General features: G+C 37.7%; 3 protein-coding genes across 6 annotated transcripts; all 3 read left to right on the top strand.

Annotated features, from left to right (window-relative positions):
• The first annotated feature begins 366 nt into the window (after positions 1 to 366).
• Positions 367 to 3,895, top strand: LOC143427008 (putative sodium-dependent multivitamin transporter). Of its 2 annotated transcripts, XM_076900794.1 has the most exons (9): positions 367 to 405; positions 1,283 to 1,411; positions 1,491 to 1,712; positions 1,777 to 2,117; positions 2,197 to 2,316; positions 2,389 to 2,606; positions 2,749 to 2,966; positions 3,043 to 3,269; positions 3,350 to 3,877. In XM_076900794.1, the coding sequence occupies exons 2-9, from the start codon at positions 1,292 to 1,294 to the stop codon at positions 3,660 to 3,662; spliced, it is 1,779 nt and encodes a 592-aa protein (XP_076756909.1). In that variant the 5' UTR covers positions 367 to 405; positions 1,283 to 1,291; the 3' UTR covers positions 3,663 to 3,877. The 2 variants fall into 2 exon arrangements, with proteins under 2 accessions (XP_076756909.1, XP_076756908.1); XM_076900793.1 differs by lacking the exon at positions 367 to 405 and having other exon boundaries at positions 1,286 to 1,403; positions 1,482 to 1,712; positions 3,350 to 3,895.
• A 3,105-nt stretch (positions 3,896 to 7,000) lies between these two features.
• Positions 7,001 to 12,183, top strand: LOC143426902 (sodium-coupled monocarboxylate transporter 1). Of its 2 annotated transcripts, none has more exons than XM_076900628.1 (9): positions 7,001 to 7,111; positions 9,252 to 9,588; positions 9,702 to 9,927; positions 10,006 to 10,073; positions 10,162 to 10,457; positions 10,546 to 10,764; positions 10,880 to 11,063; positions 11,222 to 11,440; positions 11,550 to 12,183. In XM_076900628.1, exons 2-9 carry the CDS (start codon positions 9,262 to 9,264, stop codon positions 11,796 to 11,798), a joined length of 1,788 nt encoding a protein of 595 aa, XP_076756743.1. In that variant the 5' UTR covers positions 7,001 to 7,111; positions 9,252 to 9,261; the 3' UTR covers positions 11,799 to 12,183. The 2 variants fall into 2 exon arrangements, with proteins under 2 accessions (XP_076756743.1, XP_076756742.1); XM_076900627.1 differs by lacking the exon at positions 7,001 to 7,111 and adding an exon at positions 7,766 to 8,134.
• Positions 12,184 to 13,498: 1,315 nt separating this feature from the next.
• Myd (stromal cell derived factor mayday) lies at positions 13,499 to 16,152 on the top strand. 2 transcript variants are annotated; one of them, XM_076901098.1, is made up of 5 exons: positions 13,499 to 13,793; positions 14,415 to 14,880; positions 15,119 to 15,382; positions 15,478 to 15,659; positions 15,738 to 16,152. In XM_076901098.1, exons 2-5 carry the CDS (start codon positions 14,583 to 14,585, stop codon positions 15,912 to 15,914), a joined length of 921 nt encoding a protein of 306 aa, XP_076757213.1. In that variant the 5' UTR covers positions 13,499 to 13,793; positions 14,415 to 14,582; the 3' UTR covers positions 15,915 to 16,152. The 2 variants fall into 2 exon arrangements, with proteins under 2 accessions (XP_076757213.1, XP_076757211.1); XM_076901096.1 differs by lacking the exon at positions 13,499 to 13,793 and adding an exon at positions 14,031 to 14,195.
• The last annotated feature ends 248 nt before the right edge of the window (positions 16,153 to 16,400 follow it).

Here is a 16,400-nt window from a genome sequence, read left to right as displayed (position 1 = left end):
TTTGTTTGCCACGTGATGATATCGCAGAGGTATTGAAGCTTGAATCTTCTGCATTCTCTGATTTCTTATAAAGAGAAATTTCTAAATTGGAATTCTCATTAAAGCTCCCACGGAATTCTTTAGAATTCTCATATATATATATACGACGTCGAACATTCAGTTCACCGGTGGGAGAACGTTCGATCGAGACGCGGGCTTAAATTCGATATTGGTCTCCGCGCCTGCCTACTCCTCCACGTGTCCCATATACCCAAGTACTTTGTTCATGAGAAACGCTCAACGTGTTGAATTCCATTGAGCACGGTTAGGGATGGTCGAAGTCGCGGCGAGGATCGACCGTGATCCGTCGTGGCGAGGGCACATTTGCCAGTCGAATCGGTGAACGGCGCCGCAACAACGCTCCCGGTAAGTTCGCAACGTGTTCGACGGTGCCGGTCTCTATCCGTTCGTCGGCACTGTTAGCAATCATTGTCACGGCTAAACTGGAACGTGAATTAAATTTATAATGCTGCAGTGCATCTTCTGATACGATCAAGCGATGAGGCGCGATTTTAATTATCGCAGAAATAGGATTATGAGACTTATGTAGTTGATAAGAAGTATTTCTCAGCTAGTTGATGTAATTCACTGTATTAAATATTGGTACCTAGGTCTTCCATTTACTGTGATATGAATTCATTTGGTCCGATATATTATGGTAAAATAAATATATATTGTTCAATTTTTACTCTTTTCTTATTAGAAGATCAAGTTTTCTCACAACTTGCTTCGATTCTTGTATTTGTTTTATAGATGTTCCATTTTATTTTCATAGTTTATGTTATGAGTAATATACTGCTCCTTTAGGATAAGAATTTTTCAATTTATTTAAAGAATCTAAAGGATTGAATGAAGTTAACACAGCAGCATCTCTGCACCTAAAAGATAATTAATATTTAATGTATATCATAAAAGTATCAAAGATTTGTTAAAAAGAACTTTGTTGATTAAATTGTTGCATTGTCGATGTTTTAAAAAGTTTCGAGCATGCTTGATATATTTTGCGAAAAGTATTTGTTTATTTTAGTGCAGTATTGTATACCCATATCTGTAGATAACAATTAAAGTAGTATATAGTTGTTAAGTTAATTATCCATGCAGTACATTTATATAATTTTTCTGCACAATGATTAGCTAAGACTTTATTGTATATTGTAAATGTATTTCTAATATATAACTAGAGGTTCTCAATAAAAGAATATTGTTTTAACTTCTGTAATTTCTTTGTTTTTTATACAAATAGAATAATAGTATGGAAAAGATAGGTACTCTGCAATGGGAAGATTACCTTGTCATAGCAGCCACACTATGCATAAGCATAGGCATAGGGATCTATTACAGATTCAGCGGTGGACGTCAAAAAACTATGGAGGTAAATGTATTGTACTCTTTAAATGATAGATCCTCACGCAATATTCGATCCTAATTACAGAAAATTATACTTTTACTAGGAATATTTCATTGCCAGCAGATCCATGAGCGTTGTACCTGTTGGCGTCGCATTGGTAGTCTCGTTCATGTCTGCAATTACACTGTTAGGAGTTTCTGCAGAAAATTACACATACGGAACGCAGTTTGTAGTAATTAACTTATCGTACCTTATAGGAACTCCTTTTGTTTGTTATGGATTCTTACCAGTATTTTTTAAACTTCAAGCAACTAGCGCTTACGAGGTAAGTATAAAAATATGCGATAGGAACTGTTAATCACAAGTTTCATTGTGACTGTTCTTTTTAGTATCTGGAGAAACGTTTCGGAGTAAGAGCTAGAATGTTGGCTAGTTTTGTATACTGGCTGCAACTTCTTTTATATTCAGGCGTTGTACTTTATGCTCCTGCTTTAGCTTTAGAAGCAACAACAGGCATCTCTAAAACTGCCAGTATTATTATTATTGGATTAGTTTGTGCTTCCTACTCAAGCATCGGAGGCATCAAAGCTGTCCTAATAACAGATGTGTTCCAAGGAATTCTTATGTTTGCCTCGGTTTTCATTATTATTGTTATAGCTGTTAACGAGGCTGGAAGTTTAGGAAAAATTTGGCAGATAGCAAATGAAGGACATAGAATCCAATTTGATAGGTATATATATATATACAATATGTGTTGTAATGAAATATACTTTAATTTCTGAGAATTAATTGACAAATATTATTTGTAGTATTTCTGCAGACCCCACAGTTCGACACACTTGGTGGTCACTTACTTTAGGTGGTTTATGTACATTTCTATCACTGTATGGTGTAAATCAAGTTCAAGTGCAACGTTTATTAACAGTGAGGTAAGTATTGGGTTGTAATATCTAGATTTAATTAATCTTGTGTACATATACTAATTTATCTAACGTTTTTAGAGATATAAAAGCGGCACAGAAAGCACTTTGGCTGGCATGGCCAATTTTATCAGTACTTTCAATGACTACGTGTTTCTCAGGATTAGCAATATATAGTAAATATTACAATTGCGATCCAATGCTGCAAAAAAGGATATCATCCTCCGACATGTTGATGCCATTGTATGTCATGGATACTATGTCTAATAAACCTGGTTTACCTGGTCTCTTTATAGCAGGTGAGATTCGTGTAATTATTTTACAAAATATAGCAGTTGAATGACCATTATTTTAATCCAGTTATAAGAATCCACCATTTAATCCTCAAATATGTGTTAAAAAACGTGTGAATGTATGATAGCACTCGTATATTTCGCTTAGGTATTTTCAGTGCTGGCCTCAGCACTATTTCAGCAGCATTGAATTCTTTGGCAGCGGTAACGTTAGAAGATTATTTGAAACCTGCTTACAAAAAATGTTGCGGTAAGGAATTCTCGTTAACCATGTCGACGACTGTGGCCAAAATACTTGCCTTTATTTATGGAATTATTTCCATTGCCTTGGCGTTCTTAGCACAGCTGTTGGGTGGTGTTTTACAGGTGCCGCTTTTTATTCTAAAAGTATTTAAAAATGTTTGAAAACCGTTAATTAAGTAATTCTTGCCTGTTCTTGTAGGCTGGCCTGACAATATTTGGCGTGGTAGGTGGTCCTATCTTGGGCCTTTTCACCCTTGGAATGTTTACAGAAACAGCTACGGAAACAGGATCGATAACGGCTACTACCATATCTCTAGCATTTTTATTTTGGACTGCATTCGGGCAACCCAGGCCCAATCCGCCCATGCTGCCAACGACTGATGTTGGTTGTCCAAACAGAACTATTTCCAGCACTTTGCCACAGACGTTCGTAGAGTCTACAGTAAATTCAGTATAAAGAATATCAAGAAAATATGTAACAAAGTAGCATTCATTCTCTTTTTTAGAAACTCGACTGATTCTTCATACTTCTATCTGTACCGGATTTCGTATATGTGGTATTCTCCACTTGGATTCCTGATGACGTTCATCATTGGATTCTTCCTCAGTTACTGTCTGAGACAAATATTTAAGAAACCAAAGGTGGAGCTGGATCCCGCCCTGTTCTTTCCTATAATAGCAAGACGTATACGTCGCAGACGTAGGCAGAGTTTCGATTGCGACGGAAATGAGCTGCCAAAGGATGGTACAACGCAGAAGTACGTTTTCAGCATAAACTCATCAACCGACAATGAGAGAGAAGTCAGTACCAAAGTATAATGCGTTCTTATCTTGAATGTGTTTCTGTGTGGCACTTTAGGATATTCAGACATTCCGTACTTCATTTTGTAATTTTACGCATTGTATGGGACCCAAAAGAACGTACTTATGTCGATAAGATTGGTCCTGTTTAGAAAGAAAATGAGATGTTTGAGCAATGAATAATATAAAGAGAACTTATCGTTTTAACGTATTTATATTAATTATGTATACTTTTGTATTTGGTTTGGTTCTTTTGATAAAATTTATTTGTTACTTCGCGAATACTCGGAAAATTTGTAGCATTTGAACAGCTGAACTTGAAAAGTGAATGTTTAGATGTGTCAACTTGAAAAGTTGATATAACGTGATAAAAAGAGATACATGAAAATATTTATCGGTACTTTAACTTAAATTGTGCTATTTGTTTTCTTATCGAATATTTAATGATTAGTAGTTATGGAAATTGGGACTCGAAGGTCTACTGTCAGCTGTTAAGTAGTCTTCCATTTGTTGTTCCTAAACAGTCGAGTCATTGTACGTGTTTTATGAGCTTAGCGAAATAAACGGGGCACTACGTATACATCTCTGCACAAATTTGTTCAGATCTGCCAAAGTATACAGATACTTAACTATGTACAAACTACTCATAAATGTCACAAATATTGTACAAATTATTCAACAGAATTATATTTTTTTAAAACTCACCAAAGACAGCTTAATTAAAATAGCATTCATTTTTTCAAATGCAGGATCCTAGTAAGCACTAATTCTAAATTGTAAATGGCTTATTGCATATCAATAATAAAAATATATCAACGAGTAATAGAGGGTATCTTGATTTTCTCTGAAAGCAAAAGGAATTTTTATTAAACGTTATTTGTTAAAAAGAAAAAGCAGTGTGCCTTGTGGAACAATAATATTGTACTATATGCGTAGAAGAAATGTTAACTAATAGATTAGCTATATACCTTAACACGTGTCTTGTGATGACTTGTTTGATTCTATAAAGTGTGTATCCATAATCTGGTCTAGAAAATGTAGTCTTTGTTTCTTTCATTTATAGCTCATTTATATTAGTGATTGACCAACCAGTTATATGATGAACGCTTTAGTTAGCTGTCACTAATTTTTGCGTGAAGCCTGTCGGTACAATGTAACAGAATATTTGTCCAAGCTTCGTTGTAATACAACCGGGGTCAATAAAACAGTATATGCGTAAGCGAAATAGAACGATTACCGGAGTAGCAGCAATTATTTTCAGTCTCTCTTCTTGCTTGTCCAATGAGGAATCAAGTAATTACAATCAACAGTAAGGCAATCGAGGGCAAGAATGGAAATTTATCCATTGGAAATAACGAGTTAACACGAGCCAACTGAAATTTGCGTCTTTTAATGTCATCTTCATCAGCTAAACTTGTTATCATGTTTCATTGTATACTCCGTGTAGTATTCATTTCATTTTTCAATGCTTATTCCACGAATGATTTATCGATTAATTTTGAAAAGTATGCAGGGTGAGGTATAACAGTTGGAAAAGAAGTTTCTACGTAGGAAAGGGGACAGTCCAAGGTGCCTCCGAGGAGGCTCGACGAGCTACGGATTAAACTACCGACAGCCAGTTGGAACCAGTTTCAATTTATCCGTGGCTCGCGCGATTCTATCGACGTTGGGGCTCTTTTTAATTATTTTTCTAGTGAAACTGCGGCGGTCGTTTTCACAACGACTTTGTCTCAAACGGACAATTAATCTATCAAGAAATTCAGTCGACATCCTTCTAGGACGAGGTGTTGAATGTCTTGTCGGCATACACTCCTCCTCCCTTCCCGGAAGACTTAGTTTCCGCAACTATCAATTGATTCAGCTTTCCATGCACGCTTTCTCATAAGTTCCTTTTACAATTTGGAACTAAACAATAAAATCTTCCCTGCAATGATTTAACATAGTGCTGTACAAGGTTTATGGATGTACATAGAATATTTGTTGAATAATTTTTGGCGAATGTATTGCTGGTGATGCGATTTAAATAAATGTTTAACATTTTACGAAGAATTGCAATTAAATAATCGAAACTGTAATTAATTTGATAGCGTATTTCTATTCACCTTTATCATACTGTTTATTTTTCTATAGTTCTATTTCCTTCTTGGCTCCTCTTTCTCTGTTGCTCCCTCAACCCCAAACAGCATAAGATTCTCCTGTTTAGATTTGAAGCCAACGGTTTCGTTTGCCTCTGTTCTATGGCATTATGCGAGTAAAATCGAGGAAGACTAGAAAAGTCAGCTATCACGTGAAATTGTCAATCAGAAATTTCGATAGTAATACAGTTCTATCAGACTTAAGTCCATTAGATTAAACGAAGAGAATAGATCACTGAAAATAGTGAAAGAGGAGTTCGTTTAAAGTATGTGTGCTCAAACGCAGGGTTAAAGAGCTGTGTTTAATCCTTTGTGAGACCCAAATTTGATGAAAGGGTGAGTATCATCCTTGTACTGAAATCAGAATATTTTTAAAGACTTATTAACTCGTTGCACATTGAGTAAAACTTACAAAAATGTATTTAAGAACATTCAATCTTATTTAATGTATCAGTTGAGCAGTTCATTTTAGAATGAAAGACAATAATGACAAGAAAATAATCTTTTTCTGAGAAATATGAAGAAATGAAATTCAAGATTGTTTAAATAATATTTGTTAATACGATTACGTAATTTCAACTCGATTTTAGCTATGTTTATACGTTTGTGAATGTATATGCATTCTTTCGATTAAAATTAAACGGTTATTTGCAATCTTTGAACAAGGAAAACGATCAGATGAAGTTTCATTGTTAGTATACTGCAGTCACGTGTTGGTATCATGTAAATTGTGTATGTAATACGTTCTTTAATCGCCATTTTAGGTCTGAGAAAAGCAATAAAATGTGGGATTCATTGAGAAAAACCTATGACTCCTCTATTAATAAACCGAACGACCAAAAGATTCGACGAATGTACGATATCCTGTTCTAAATGTACTACTCAACTGTTCCATTGAACATTTTTCTAAACTTATATATTTTTTATATTATTAAATAGTTTTTTAGTTAAACTTATAGCTTCTGCTCGATTCTTTTCAATTCTGAAGATGATGCATAACAGGCTTGCATGAATGCAAGTATCAGATAACCAGAACTTTGAGGATCATCGTTTGTTTGGACCCTATAAGTGGTAACCGGTTAAATCCCGTTCCTACTGCGTGTAAACCGCGGTTTTCATGTACACTCCAGTTCGGTGTCGATTTTTCATGACCGGATCTTCAACCGATTAGGCGAGTAGTGGTACTTTATCGGCCATCTTTATCGCAGAAACCATTGCAACCGCGAGTTTACTCTGGCCACTGTTCATGGTGTCTCTCGGTACTCCTCGCGAAGTATGTTCTTGGCTAAAAGTTCTCTCAAACGAACAGTGATGGATGGGAAAGTGAAACCTGTAAGTGTTTGAAGAAAAGAAAGGGAAGTAAAATGTTGAAGAAAATGATAATTTATCGAAATACAATACTCTCAGCTTGGATTTTCTTCTTTTATAACGGCTTCCTTGCAGATTTATAATCTTCAGTCTAACTTCTTTTCGTTTCAAACGTATGACTACGGTTTATAATTTTATTCGATTCGCTTCTCCTTTCTTCAACATTTTCGCAGTAGAATTTTTCAGAATTCAAGTTTTCTTGCCCGTTTTAAAACGTTCGCAGTGACGGTCTTCTTCTTCTTTTCACATTCTACGCACAGTGTTGCCTTCCTTCAAATAATTCTAAAAAGTTTCGTCGTTTAAGTCATCGTTTAATTAGGAATAATAATGTGTTTGCCACGAAGAATTCGGCAGGGGTCACTTAAGCAACTACTAAGCTGAAAAAGGATGCATAAATAAATGAAATTTATAAAAAATTGTATAATTCCCTGTTCTATCTCCATCGTATTCTACCCCAATGGTTAGAGGCATCATCGTTTTACCCTAAACATCCGTGATCTTCTTGGTACAGCGTAATTGTCGAAGCTGTTTTCATAAGACTATGAAATGGAAGAAACTTGCTGTCCTGGAAGGGGAGTGCTTCGTATAAATGGGCACATGTGACAATTAAAACGGCAGTCTGAAATCGCTCCCCGTTTAATCCGTCGGCTCCGTCCAAACCGAGACGCGTGAAACCAACAGCCTTAATTAATTAACCAGCTAGAATCGTACCACGAGTTCTTCAGTTTCGCCTGGGACGATCCTGAGCGAGCGATTCGACCCGTGGGCCGTTAAAAAATCCGAGCATATATGCGTTACGTCAAGAAGACCAGCAGCAAGATCATTCAGCTGCAATTCCGCACCTTTTTGCCAGCCGCAGGGCACCATTAGCACCTCAGAGGGCTATTCGTATATTCTTCTTTAACTTCTTCTCCTTCCCTTCTTTCTCTCCTTTGGTACGGCGAAGTTGAGCTACGATCGCGTTCGCGGTTCACGGTTCCTGAAAAGGTAAGAGACGTTAAAGTTGTTGGTTTGAAGTATTTGTTGATTTTGAAAAAGTAGCTTTCCTCGAAGAAGCTCTTTTTTCTTGCTCTTGAAGTTCTTTGAAAGAAATTCATAGATCTGCGTGTGTTCCAATGGTTATCTAAGACGTTCAGTAATTTTCTTTTTAATTTGCTGGACAAGCACCAATGTAAAATAGTTTCAAGCTCAATAGCTTTTCTGTATAGCAAACTTTTGTCTGTCTTTCGTCAATAAATTAATTTTGACAAAAGGAATGCGTGTCGATTCGTTGAAACCGGTTATAACCGGACACAACGATGATTAGGTATCATTGACGTTCATAAAATGTTTATGAAATTCTATTCGCAATTGCATCGGATGTCTCTTTTGAGTTATCTGGCACGAGTTTCGAGGCGAGGAGTAATCCGTGTTGAACCTAGAATTTCTTTCTTCTTTTACACAGACAATTCTTTCAACAAATGAAGACATTAGTGTCATACACGTAGATTATCCTTAATTTGTTACATATTTCTCCTCAGTTTGTATAAACTGATCCCGTTTGCTATTGAATTGACTGGTTTTAACCAGAGATAACCAGATTTCTTAATGACGATCGAACGCCGGTGTTAATAATCACAACTACGGTGCAAATCTTTCTAAACAATTAAAGAATCGTGTTATTTCAACCAGAGCCGGGGTGCACAGTGCATTACACTTTGCTTACGTAACGAAGAAACGGTTCAGTAAACTATGATTCGTCTAATTGGCGTGTGCAAACATACTGGGCCGATCAACAGGGATAATTATTCAGATTTAGATTAAGCTTGGATGAAATAACGTAAATCTGAAAGCAATTTGTGTAACGGGAAACTGAAATGTCAAATGACACCAAAATCATGTAACAGAGATCAGATTAGGTCGTGTACAAGTGTTGATCAATCAGCCGCACCGCTTTCACGTGATCTAATAGATCTATAGAGGATACGCGATCGAATATCAATGAACCGCAGCTCAAGGATATTGAATGTTAAAGATTGTACGATATGATTGAATGTGCAATGATTCCCTGCAATTACTCTGTCCACGACAATTTACTGTATTTTCGTCGATGTTTCTGTTCAAGTTTCTTGAATATGAGGTCGCATCTCTTGGTGCTGTTCCTTTTCCTGGCGGTTTCTTCGGCGGAACAGCGGCCATCTGAAAAAGTGGATGAAAAATGTACGAAGAAATTTTCGAAGGAACCCTTCCTGTGGGCCGATTATATGGTGCTAGCGACTATGCTAATCGTCTCGTGCTTGATTGGCACTTTTTACGGTTTCTGCGCCAAGAAGCAAGAAACCAGCCAGGATTTCTTACTCGGCGGCTCAAGCATGGGAACATTACCTATGGCGATATCTCTTGCTGCCAGTTTTATTACTGCTATCGAGCTTCTGGGTAATCCTGCCGAGATGTATGAGCACGTACGTTATCAAATATTTCCAATTCTTCCTTTTTCCTTTCTCTTAAAAGTACTCGAATTATTTCTTCTTCTACTGTGTAGCGAAGTTAAACGTTTTCTCTCTCTAAATCGCAGGGCACCCAATTCTGGATGACTTGTGTGGCGTTCATCCTCGTCGTACCTATTACCTCGTACCTGTATCTGCCGGTGTACATGAAGTTGAGATTAACCTCCACCTACGAGTATTTGAACCTCCGTTTCGACCGCCATTGTAGACTGCTTGCCGGTGGTCTCTACATGCTGCAGATGATCCTCTATACGTCTGTCGCTGTATACGCCCCGGCGTTAGCTTTAAGTCAGGGTAAATCCAACGTGAAACGTGACTCGCGTCAATTAATCCGCGTTCCCTCTTAATCTAACACGCCTTCTCCTGTTACAGTCACGGGCCTAAATACTCACATAGCCGTCACTCTAGTCTACGTAGTCTGTATCTTCTACGCGTCGCAGGTTTTTATTACTCCTTTTGTTTAGCATTACAGAGACAACTTCTTTTCAAACTGTCTTTCGTTGAACTTTCTGCCCTTTGTTACAACAGGGTGGGATGAAAGCCGTTATAATGACAGACACCTTCCAAGCGTTAGTGCTCCTTGGATCTCTTTTCCTAATTGTCGGGTACGGTCTGTCCTGGGAAGGAGGACTTTCCCACATATGGAACGTGAACGAAGAGTCTGGAAGGATGGAATTTCTTAACGTGGATCCCAACCCAACCGTCCGTCATAGCTTGTGGAGCGTTGTGATCGGTGGAACCATCTATTGGATCGCTATGTTTTGCAGCAATCAGGCCTCCGTCCAAAAGTACCTTAGCGTTGAAAGCATTGGTCAAGTTAGAAAGCAAGTGTCCCGAGAAATTTGACGAACAACCGTTCCAAATACATTTCTTCGCGACTCTTCAGTTCTGATTCCTTCTGTTTTATTTCAGAGCTTTATGGGTGTCTGCTTTTAGCATGATTGTAATATACACCGTGAACTTTTTGACCGGCATGGTGCTCTACAGCACCTACAAAGACTGTGATCCCTTTCTGGCCAAGGCGATAAGTGGCTACGACCAATTGTTACCATTGTACGTAGTGACTGCTATGGGTAATCTCAAAGGAGTCCCTGGTTTCTTTGTCGCTGGAATTTTCGCTGCTTCTTTGGGGTAAGTTCTTATACCTGTTACATTCTTGTCAGAACTTAAATGAGTGGACCCAGGTAACAGACTACTCTTTGTGGTAGTCTCTGAAATAAAGGAAGATTTTTTAAACTTCTTTCAGGACTGTCGCGAGTGCTCTGAATTCATTGGCAGCGATAACTTGCGAGGACATCCTGCAGGGGTTGTTCAAAATCGAATTGCCAGCCAGCAAGGGTGCGATTTACGCCAGATGGATCAGTATTTTCTTCGGCGTATTTAGTTTTGCCTTAGTTTTCGTTGTGGAGCGCCTTGGCAGCGTTCTTCAGGTACCGACCGCTTCGACAATTTTCTCTTCCCTTAAAATTCATAAAATAAACTTGTCAAGTTTACTGGACATAGAACAAACTTCTTTTTTTAAGTATCTACTTTTACTGGATCGTAAAACGATAACTTTTATAGAAATTCATTTAAGTTAATTTCTCAGGTTGCACTGACATTCAATGGCATGGTGGGAGGAATCACGCTGGGATTATTTTCGTTAGGCATGTTCATCCCATGGGCGAACGCCAAAGGAGCAAATATAGGCGCCATCACTAGTTTGGTAATTGTGTTGTGGATTGGTTTGGGTGCCCAAATTGCTTTTCTCAAAGGCCAGACGCATCTCGACACCCAGTTAAACGATGAATCCTTTTCCATATACAAGGTATTTACATCATATCCACACGACACGCACTGCACACGCAGAATCCTACATTCAGGACAAATTTGATATTAAACGTTGAGTTTTAACGTTACATTAAATATGATTTCAGATCAGTTATTTGTGGTATAGCGCAATAGGTTGCATTCTGACAATGCTGCTGGGTGTAGTGGTCAGTTTCTTCACAGGCTTCCAAAATCCTGGTGACCTGGACCAGGACCTCCTAAGTCCTCCCGTTGCTTCCTTGTTTTGCGCGACGACAAAATCTCACGCCAACAACATTCAAGGGATCACGAATTTTGGTTTGGAGTTGGACGACGAGAAATTGCAGGTGGAAGGCACCAAAGACTCTAGGAGATGAAGAAAAGTGACGTTAAAAGGGATCAAGCGGAACTTGTTCCACTTGCATGGTGGAAGAAACAATTATTAATGCAAATAAATTACGGATACGGCTAAATGTAGCAATTCATATTGCTACTATTAACAGTCCATTCATCTTTTCTTACTTATAATTCATTGGATCTGAAATGTGGTCATCAAACTCTTCCCATGAAGAAAGATCTTGTATTCAGAGATTTTATATATGCATATATACATTTTTTACGGTTGTTTTATAGTCAAATAAGGAAGATCTACATTGACTGCACTAGAAAGATCTACGTGTTAACTTTTAATGGGAGAAATCTATTCAACAGTGAATCAATGAGCACTGTGTCCCCTTTTTCCATTTGCGACTTAAATTTGTAAAGTACAACAAGATAATGCTTTATTCTGTACACAGTACTTATACGAATCAGGACTTTTCGCAATCCTATCTGAATGTGATAAATAAAAACTCCAAATGTTACAGAATGAAGCATTACGGACGATCAAACCAAAGCAAATAAGATTTTTTAAGGGTACCTTTTAGAGTACCAATGATGAAGAAAACAGTATTTGAAGAAGAAACAGGTGAACGAAAAAAAGTACTGGAAATTGCTAGTGTACATTGTTTTACGACCAATTGATCCTTTAGGAATCAGAGAGTGGTGAAAGTGAATCCTGCATATTTAAAGAGGGACTGTTTAGATAGTGCGGAAGTTCAGAGAAGACCCTTTGTTAAACGGCGACTCACAATGCCGTAAAATAATTTATTTGTGGCATCGATTGATGTAGTACTTATCTTGAAAATTTTAACCATTTCTGGATCGCTAGTTATGAGCTAATGAAACGAATATTTTAGTTCTATTTGATGGAACTTTTTAACCTGTGTATATAGAAAAGAAACGTTTTTACTTCCCTCGTGCTTCTAACTTAAGTAGAACAACTTTTATTCTAAGGATGAAATGTTTCCATCTCTTTTAATCTTGTAGAACTTATTTATTTTTTTTAAGGTAGTCACCGTCATCAGTTGCATTTTATCTATTTATTTAAGGTTTAATGAGAATATAATCTCTGTCGGGTAGACTTATTTGTTCAAAAAAAAGTTTCATAGTTCCCAACAATTTTTTCTATTTTCCTTCGCTCTTCAAGCACCACTTCCGCTCTAGAGAAGCTTCTTCCGCGTGAAACGTTGTTGATTCGTTTAAGAATCTCCTTTCAACTCCTCGTCGACTCCAGAATGGTTCCCTTAGCCACCTTCTTTTCTCCTCTTTCTTCTTTCATCTTCTTCTTTTATATCATGGAAATGAAAAGTCGTCTTCGTTTCACTAGACTGCGGACCTGTACTTCGTTTCTTCGTCGGTGTATTTAAGTGAACTGAAAATATGTACACAGATATATTTTACATGTTCTTCTTCATTCCTAGATGAAATATTTGTATTAGTGTTTGTACACAAGAAGAGAGAGAAAAATACACGGATTAATTAGATTTGCTATATTTCAGAGTGTTTTTTTTTACTTCTACCGCCCTCGAGGGATTTCCTTTATTAATCCAAATAAAGCAGAAACACATGGTGAAGTTGAATTGCTTCGAGTAAAGAAAATTTCAAGTAAAATCAAACCAGAAGCGGATTAAAGGTTTGAAAAAAGCTAATCGACAAATTTAAGACTATTAATATGCGTTAAAAAACGCAGGTAAAAAGTTGTAAACTAGCTCCAACTATTGCCACTCTAATCACGAGATAGAAGATGTGTCTCGTTAACTAGAGGAACAGTGATAGCATTAGCAATGAAAGTGGAACAGAGAAGACCAGAAAACAGTACGAGGTGGAAAGGGAGGGTAGCATAGAGAAAGGACACGACAGTGAAAGTGGATCAATACGCCGTTAACGTTCCGCCAAGCAGTGTGCGAGCAGAGTACTCCCCAAAACTTGTTTTTTGTCAAAGAACAGAGAACCATCAGAGCACAAAATAGAGTGCAGTGTTGTCACCATAGGTTTACTTAATTCTCAAGCTATCATCTGCTCATGTTCCATTTCTTGTTCAACACTTTGCCCAGAGCGCACCAGAGGCCTGAGTTCATTTGTAGAATCGTTGTCATCACCTAAAACTGTTTGTCGACGCTTGTTAAAACATGCTTGCCTACGGTGTAGTGTCATTCGTGATAACAGCGTTTAATGGAGAGACCTGCGAGTGACAGTTTGTGATTTTCTAGCTTGGTAGTGATCTGGTAGTGAAGGCTGGAGTTGTTGGAGATGATTTTTGGTAGGCTGGCCAGATAGTTAGGCTGTCATTAATTGGTAAATTGGCGCATGAAAAAGAAAAGATTGAAGTTCCTCTGCTGCACAGTGGTTTCGAGCTATAAATTCCAAGATCAGCCATGTATTTTTCCTATTTTGTGAGTAATTTATGTATTGTTTTCTTGCACCCTCCTTTTCCTCAATCTTCCATAAAAGAAGTGTAATGAAGCTGTTCATATCTTTCTCTTGGGTTATTAAACATTCCAAATTCTGAAAAAGAAACGTGGAAAGAATATAAATTCAAGCATCAGACTCACGATGGATACATACAAATTTTTTCTTATTTAATTTTATTTTTCTCTATCTTTTCTCCACAGATACATAAATTCACATTGAAATCAGACCTACGATGCTTCCGGTCTCTTCGTTGGACCATTCTAGTGCCTCTCGTTATCTACTTATCTCTGCTCTTTATCAAATATAATAAAAATGTGCCCCTGAAGAGCCTCACGCCCGCCAAGACTGAACAAGACAACGAAGGTTCCATGATCGAGAATCTTTTCGTAGAATTGGAGGCAGTGACAGCTGACAAAAAGGACTTGGAATGGACTGATTATAGAGAAGTAGATCAGAATATCAAGGAGGTCGAGGAGGCGGAGAACCAAGAGAATCCGAGGACTCTGCTCGAGGATATATTTCAGAGGGCCGACACTGACCAGGATCAGCTGTTAGACATTCAAGAATTAGCCAAATGGATCCACACCAAGATCACAGAGCACATCAGTCGTGCTATGAGAGAAAATATCGGTTTATTTACAGCGATAGACAATAATCCACGGAATGGTGAGTATTGCAGCTAATGGTAATTTCCGAATAGACTGAAAACAACGCAAAACTGAAACATTCTAAGAAAAGATCGCTATCGCTATTATTATATAAAGTTCACTTCAATGAAAGTGAGGTATCTCAACTTTCGATCAATTGTATGTAAGCGATCAGAGTTAATAATAGCCAGCGATAGATACAATACATGCGAAAGAGGAATTTGCAACGAGGGATTACGTTGTGGCTACTGTTCCAGGCGAGGTTTCGTGGGAAGAGTATCATGCATATTTTCTAAAATCCCACGGATTTCCCGAGAGCTATGTAAGCTCGCACGATAAGAAGCACGGCGACATGTCACGCACGCTCAAGGAGAGCATCATGAGAGACAGGGCCAGATGGGCGGAAGCAGCCAGGAATGATCCGGAAAGACTAGCGCTCGACGAGTTTCTGGCTTTCACTCATCCTGAGAGTAGCCACAGAGCTCTGCTGCAAATGGTGGAGGACCTCTTTGAGAAATTTGGTACGCAAACACCTGTCGACGATACGATAACATTAGTTTCTGCAATTTCTTTCTCCATCAATCTATTTTCTTATCATTTTTTGCTTTCGCTTTAGACCGTGACGGGGACGAACAACTGACAGAGGACGAGTTCTCAGACTTACCCTCCGAGGGGATGGGTCTGGACTTAAAAGAAGACAAACATGAAGCGGTGGGAGGAAGTGAAGATAGACGGAAAGAGTTTAAACACCTTATCGACAAGAATAAAAATGGAAAAGCTGACCGTACGGAACTTCTGGTACTACTATACTTAATTCTTAATATTTTTATAATAATAATAATATCTTAACTTTAACGATATCTCGCATCCTCTTAGATGTACATAGATCCAAGAAATCCAAGGCACGCCATACAAGAAGCTCAACATTTAATTAGCGTGTCGGACACCAATCTTGATGAGAAATTGAATTTGTCCGAAATCCTGAGCAAAATGGAGCTATTCCTGGGCAGCAAAATGGTAGACACGGAAAGAAGTTTCCACGACGAGTTTTAAGAACTAAAAGCAGAGAAAGAGAAAGACTTGAAGCTTAGTTAACTATGTGAAAAAACGAGACTAGAACGGCTATTTAATTTTCTAGAACAAAATAGAATCTGCTTGACATTAAAATTGGGCATCGCTGTACATCTGACAGTAATCTAATCTATTAATCAATAGTGATGAGTAATAATATTGTGTTCCTTCACAAGGATATTCCCAAATTGTGCCCAATTCTGGTTTTACGGCATTTTTTTTACAAACAAGGATCCTACTGTTGCTGAAACAGACAATATCAATTAGCAAAGACGACTGATAACGATCTTATTTAAGATCGACTGAAAAGACATTATTTTTCCACAGGAGCAAGCAGATTTCTGCTTCTCCTGTTTCACTAGCATGAATTCTATTTTTATTGCCGAGACAGATATCGTTTTCAATTTCTCGTTACGAGACAACTCTTCAGTATTACTTTCAATATTGAATTTTGTACGTTCATTGAGA

The sequence above is a fragment of the Xylocopa sonorina genome, chromosome 9 (assembly GCF_050948175.1).
Source record: "Xylocopa sonorina isolate GNS202 chromosome 9, iyXylSono1_principal, whole genome shotgun sequence".
Taxonomy (NCBI): domain Eukaryota; kingdom Metazoa; phylum Arthropoda; class Insecta; order Hymenoptera; family Apidae; genus Xylocopa; species Xylocopa sonorina.
The sequence above is the reverse complement of the archived record's forward strand: the minus strand, read 5'-3'. Positions and strand labels throughout refer to the sequence as shown.

Excerpts from the sequence above, each read along its gene's own strand:
- LOC143427008 (XM_076900794.1), top strand. The coding sequence starts at position 1,292 with ATGGAAAAGATAGGTACTCTGCAATGGGAAGATTACCTTGTCATAGCA. Across the intron at positions 2,118-2,196 it reads CATAGAATCCAATTTGATAG|TATTTCTGCAGACCCCACAG; the intron begins GTATATATATAT and ends TATTATTTGTAG. Across the intron at positions 2,967-3,042 it reads TGTTGGGTGGTGTTTTACAG|GCTGGCCTGACAATATTTGG; the intron begins GTGCCGCTTTTT and ends CTGTTCTTGTAG.
- LOC143426902 (XM_076900628.1), top strand. The coding sequence starts at position 9,262 with ATGAGGTCGCATCTCTTGGTGCTGTTCCTTTTCCTGGCGGTTTCTTCG. Across the intron at positions 9,589-9,701 it reads CTGCCGAGATGTATGAGCAC|GGCACCCAATTCTGGATGAC; the intron begins GTACGTTATCAA and ends TCTAAATCGCAG. Across the intron at positions 10,074-10,161 it reads GTATCTTCTACGCGTCGCAG|GGTGGGATGAAAGCCGTTAT; the intron begins GTTTTTATTACT and ends TTGTTACAACAG.
- Myd (XM_076901096.1), top strand. Across the intron at positions 14,881-15,118 it reads AGACAATAATCCACGGAATG|GCGAGGTTTCGTGGGAAGAG; the intron begins GTGAGTATTGCA and ends CTACTGTTCCAG. Across the intron at positions 15,383-15,477 it reads GGACCTCTTTGAGAAATTTG|ACCGTGACGGGGACGAACAA; the intron begins GTACGCAAACAC and ends CTTTCGCTTTAG.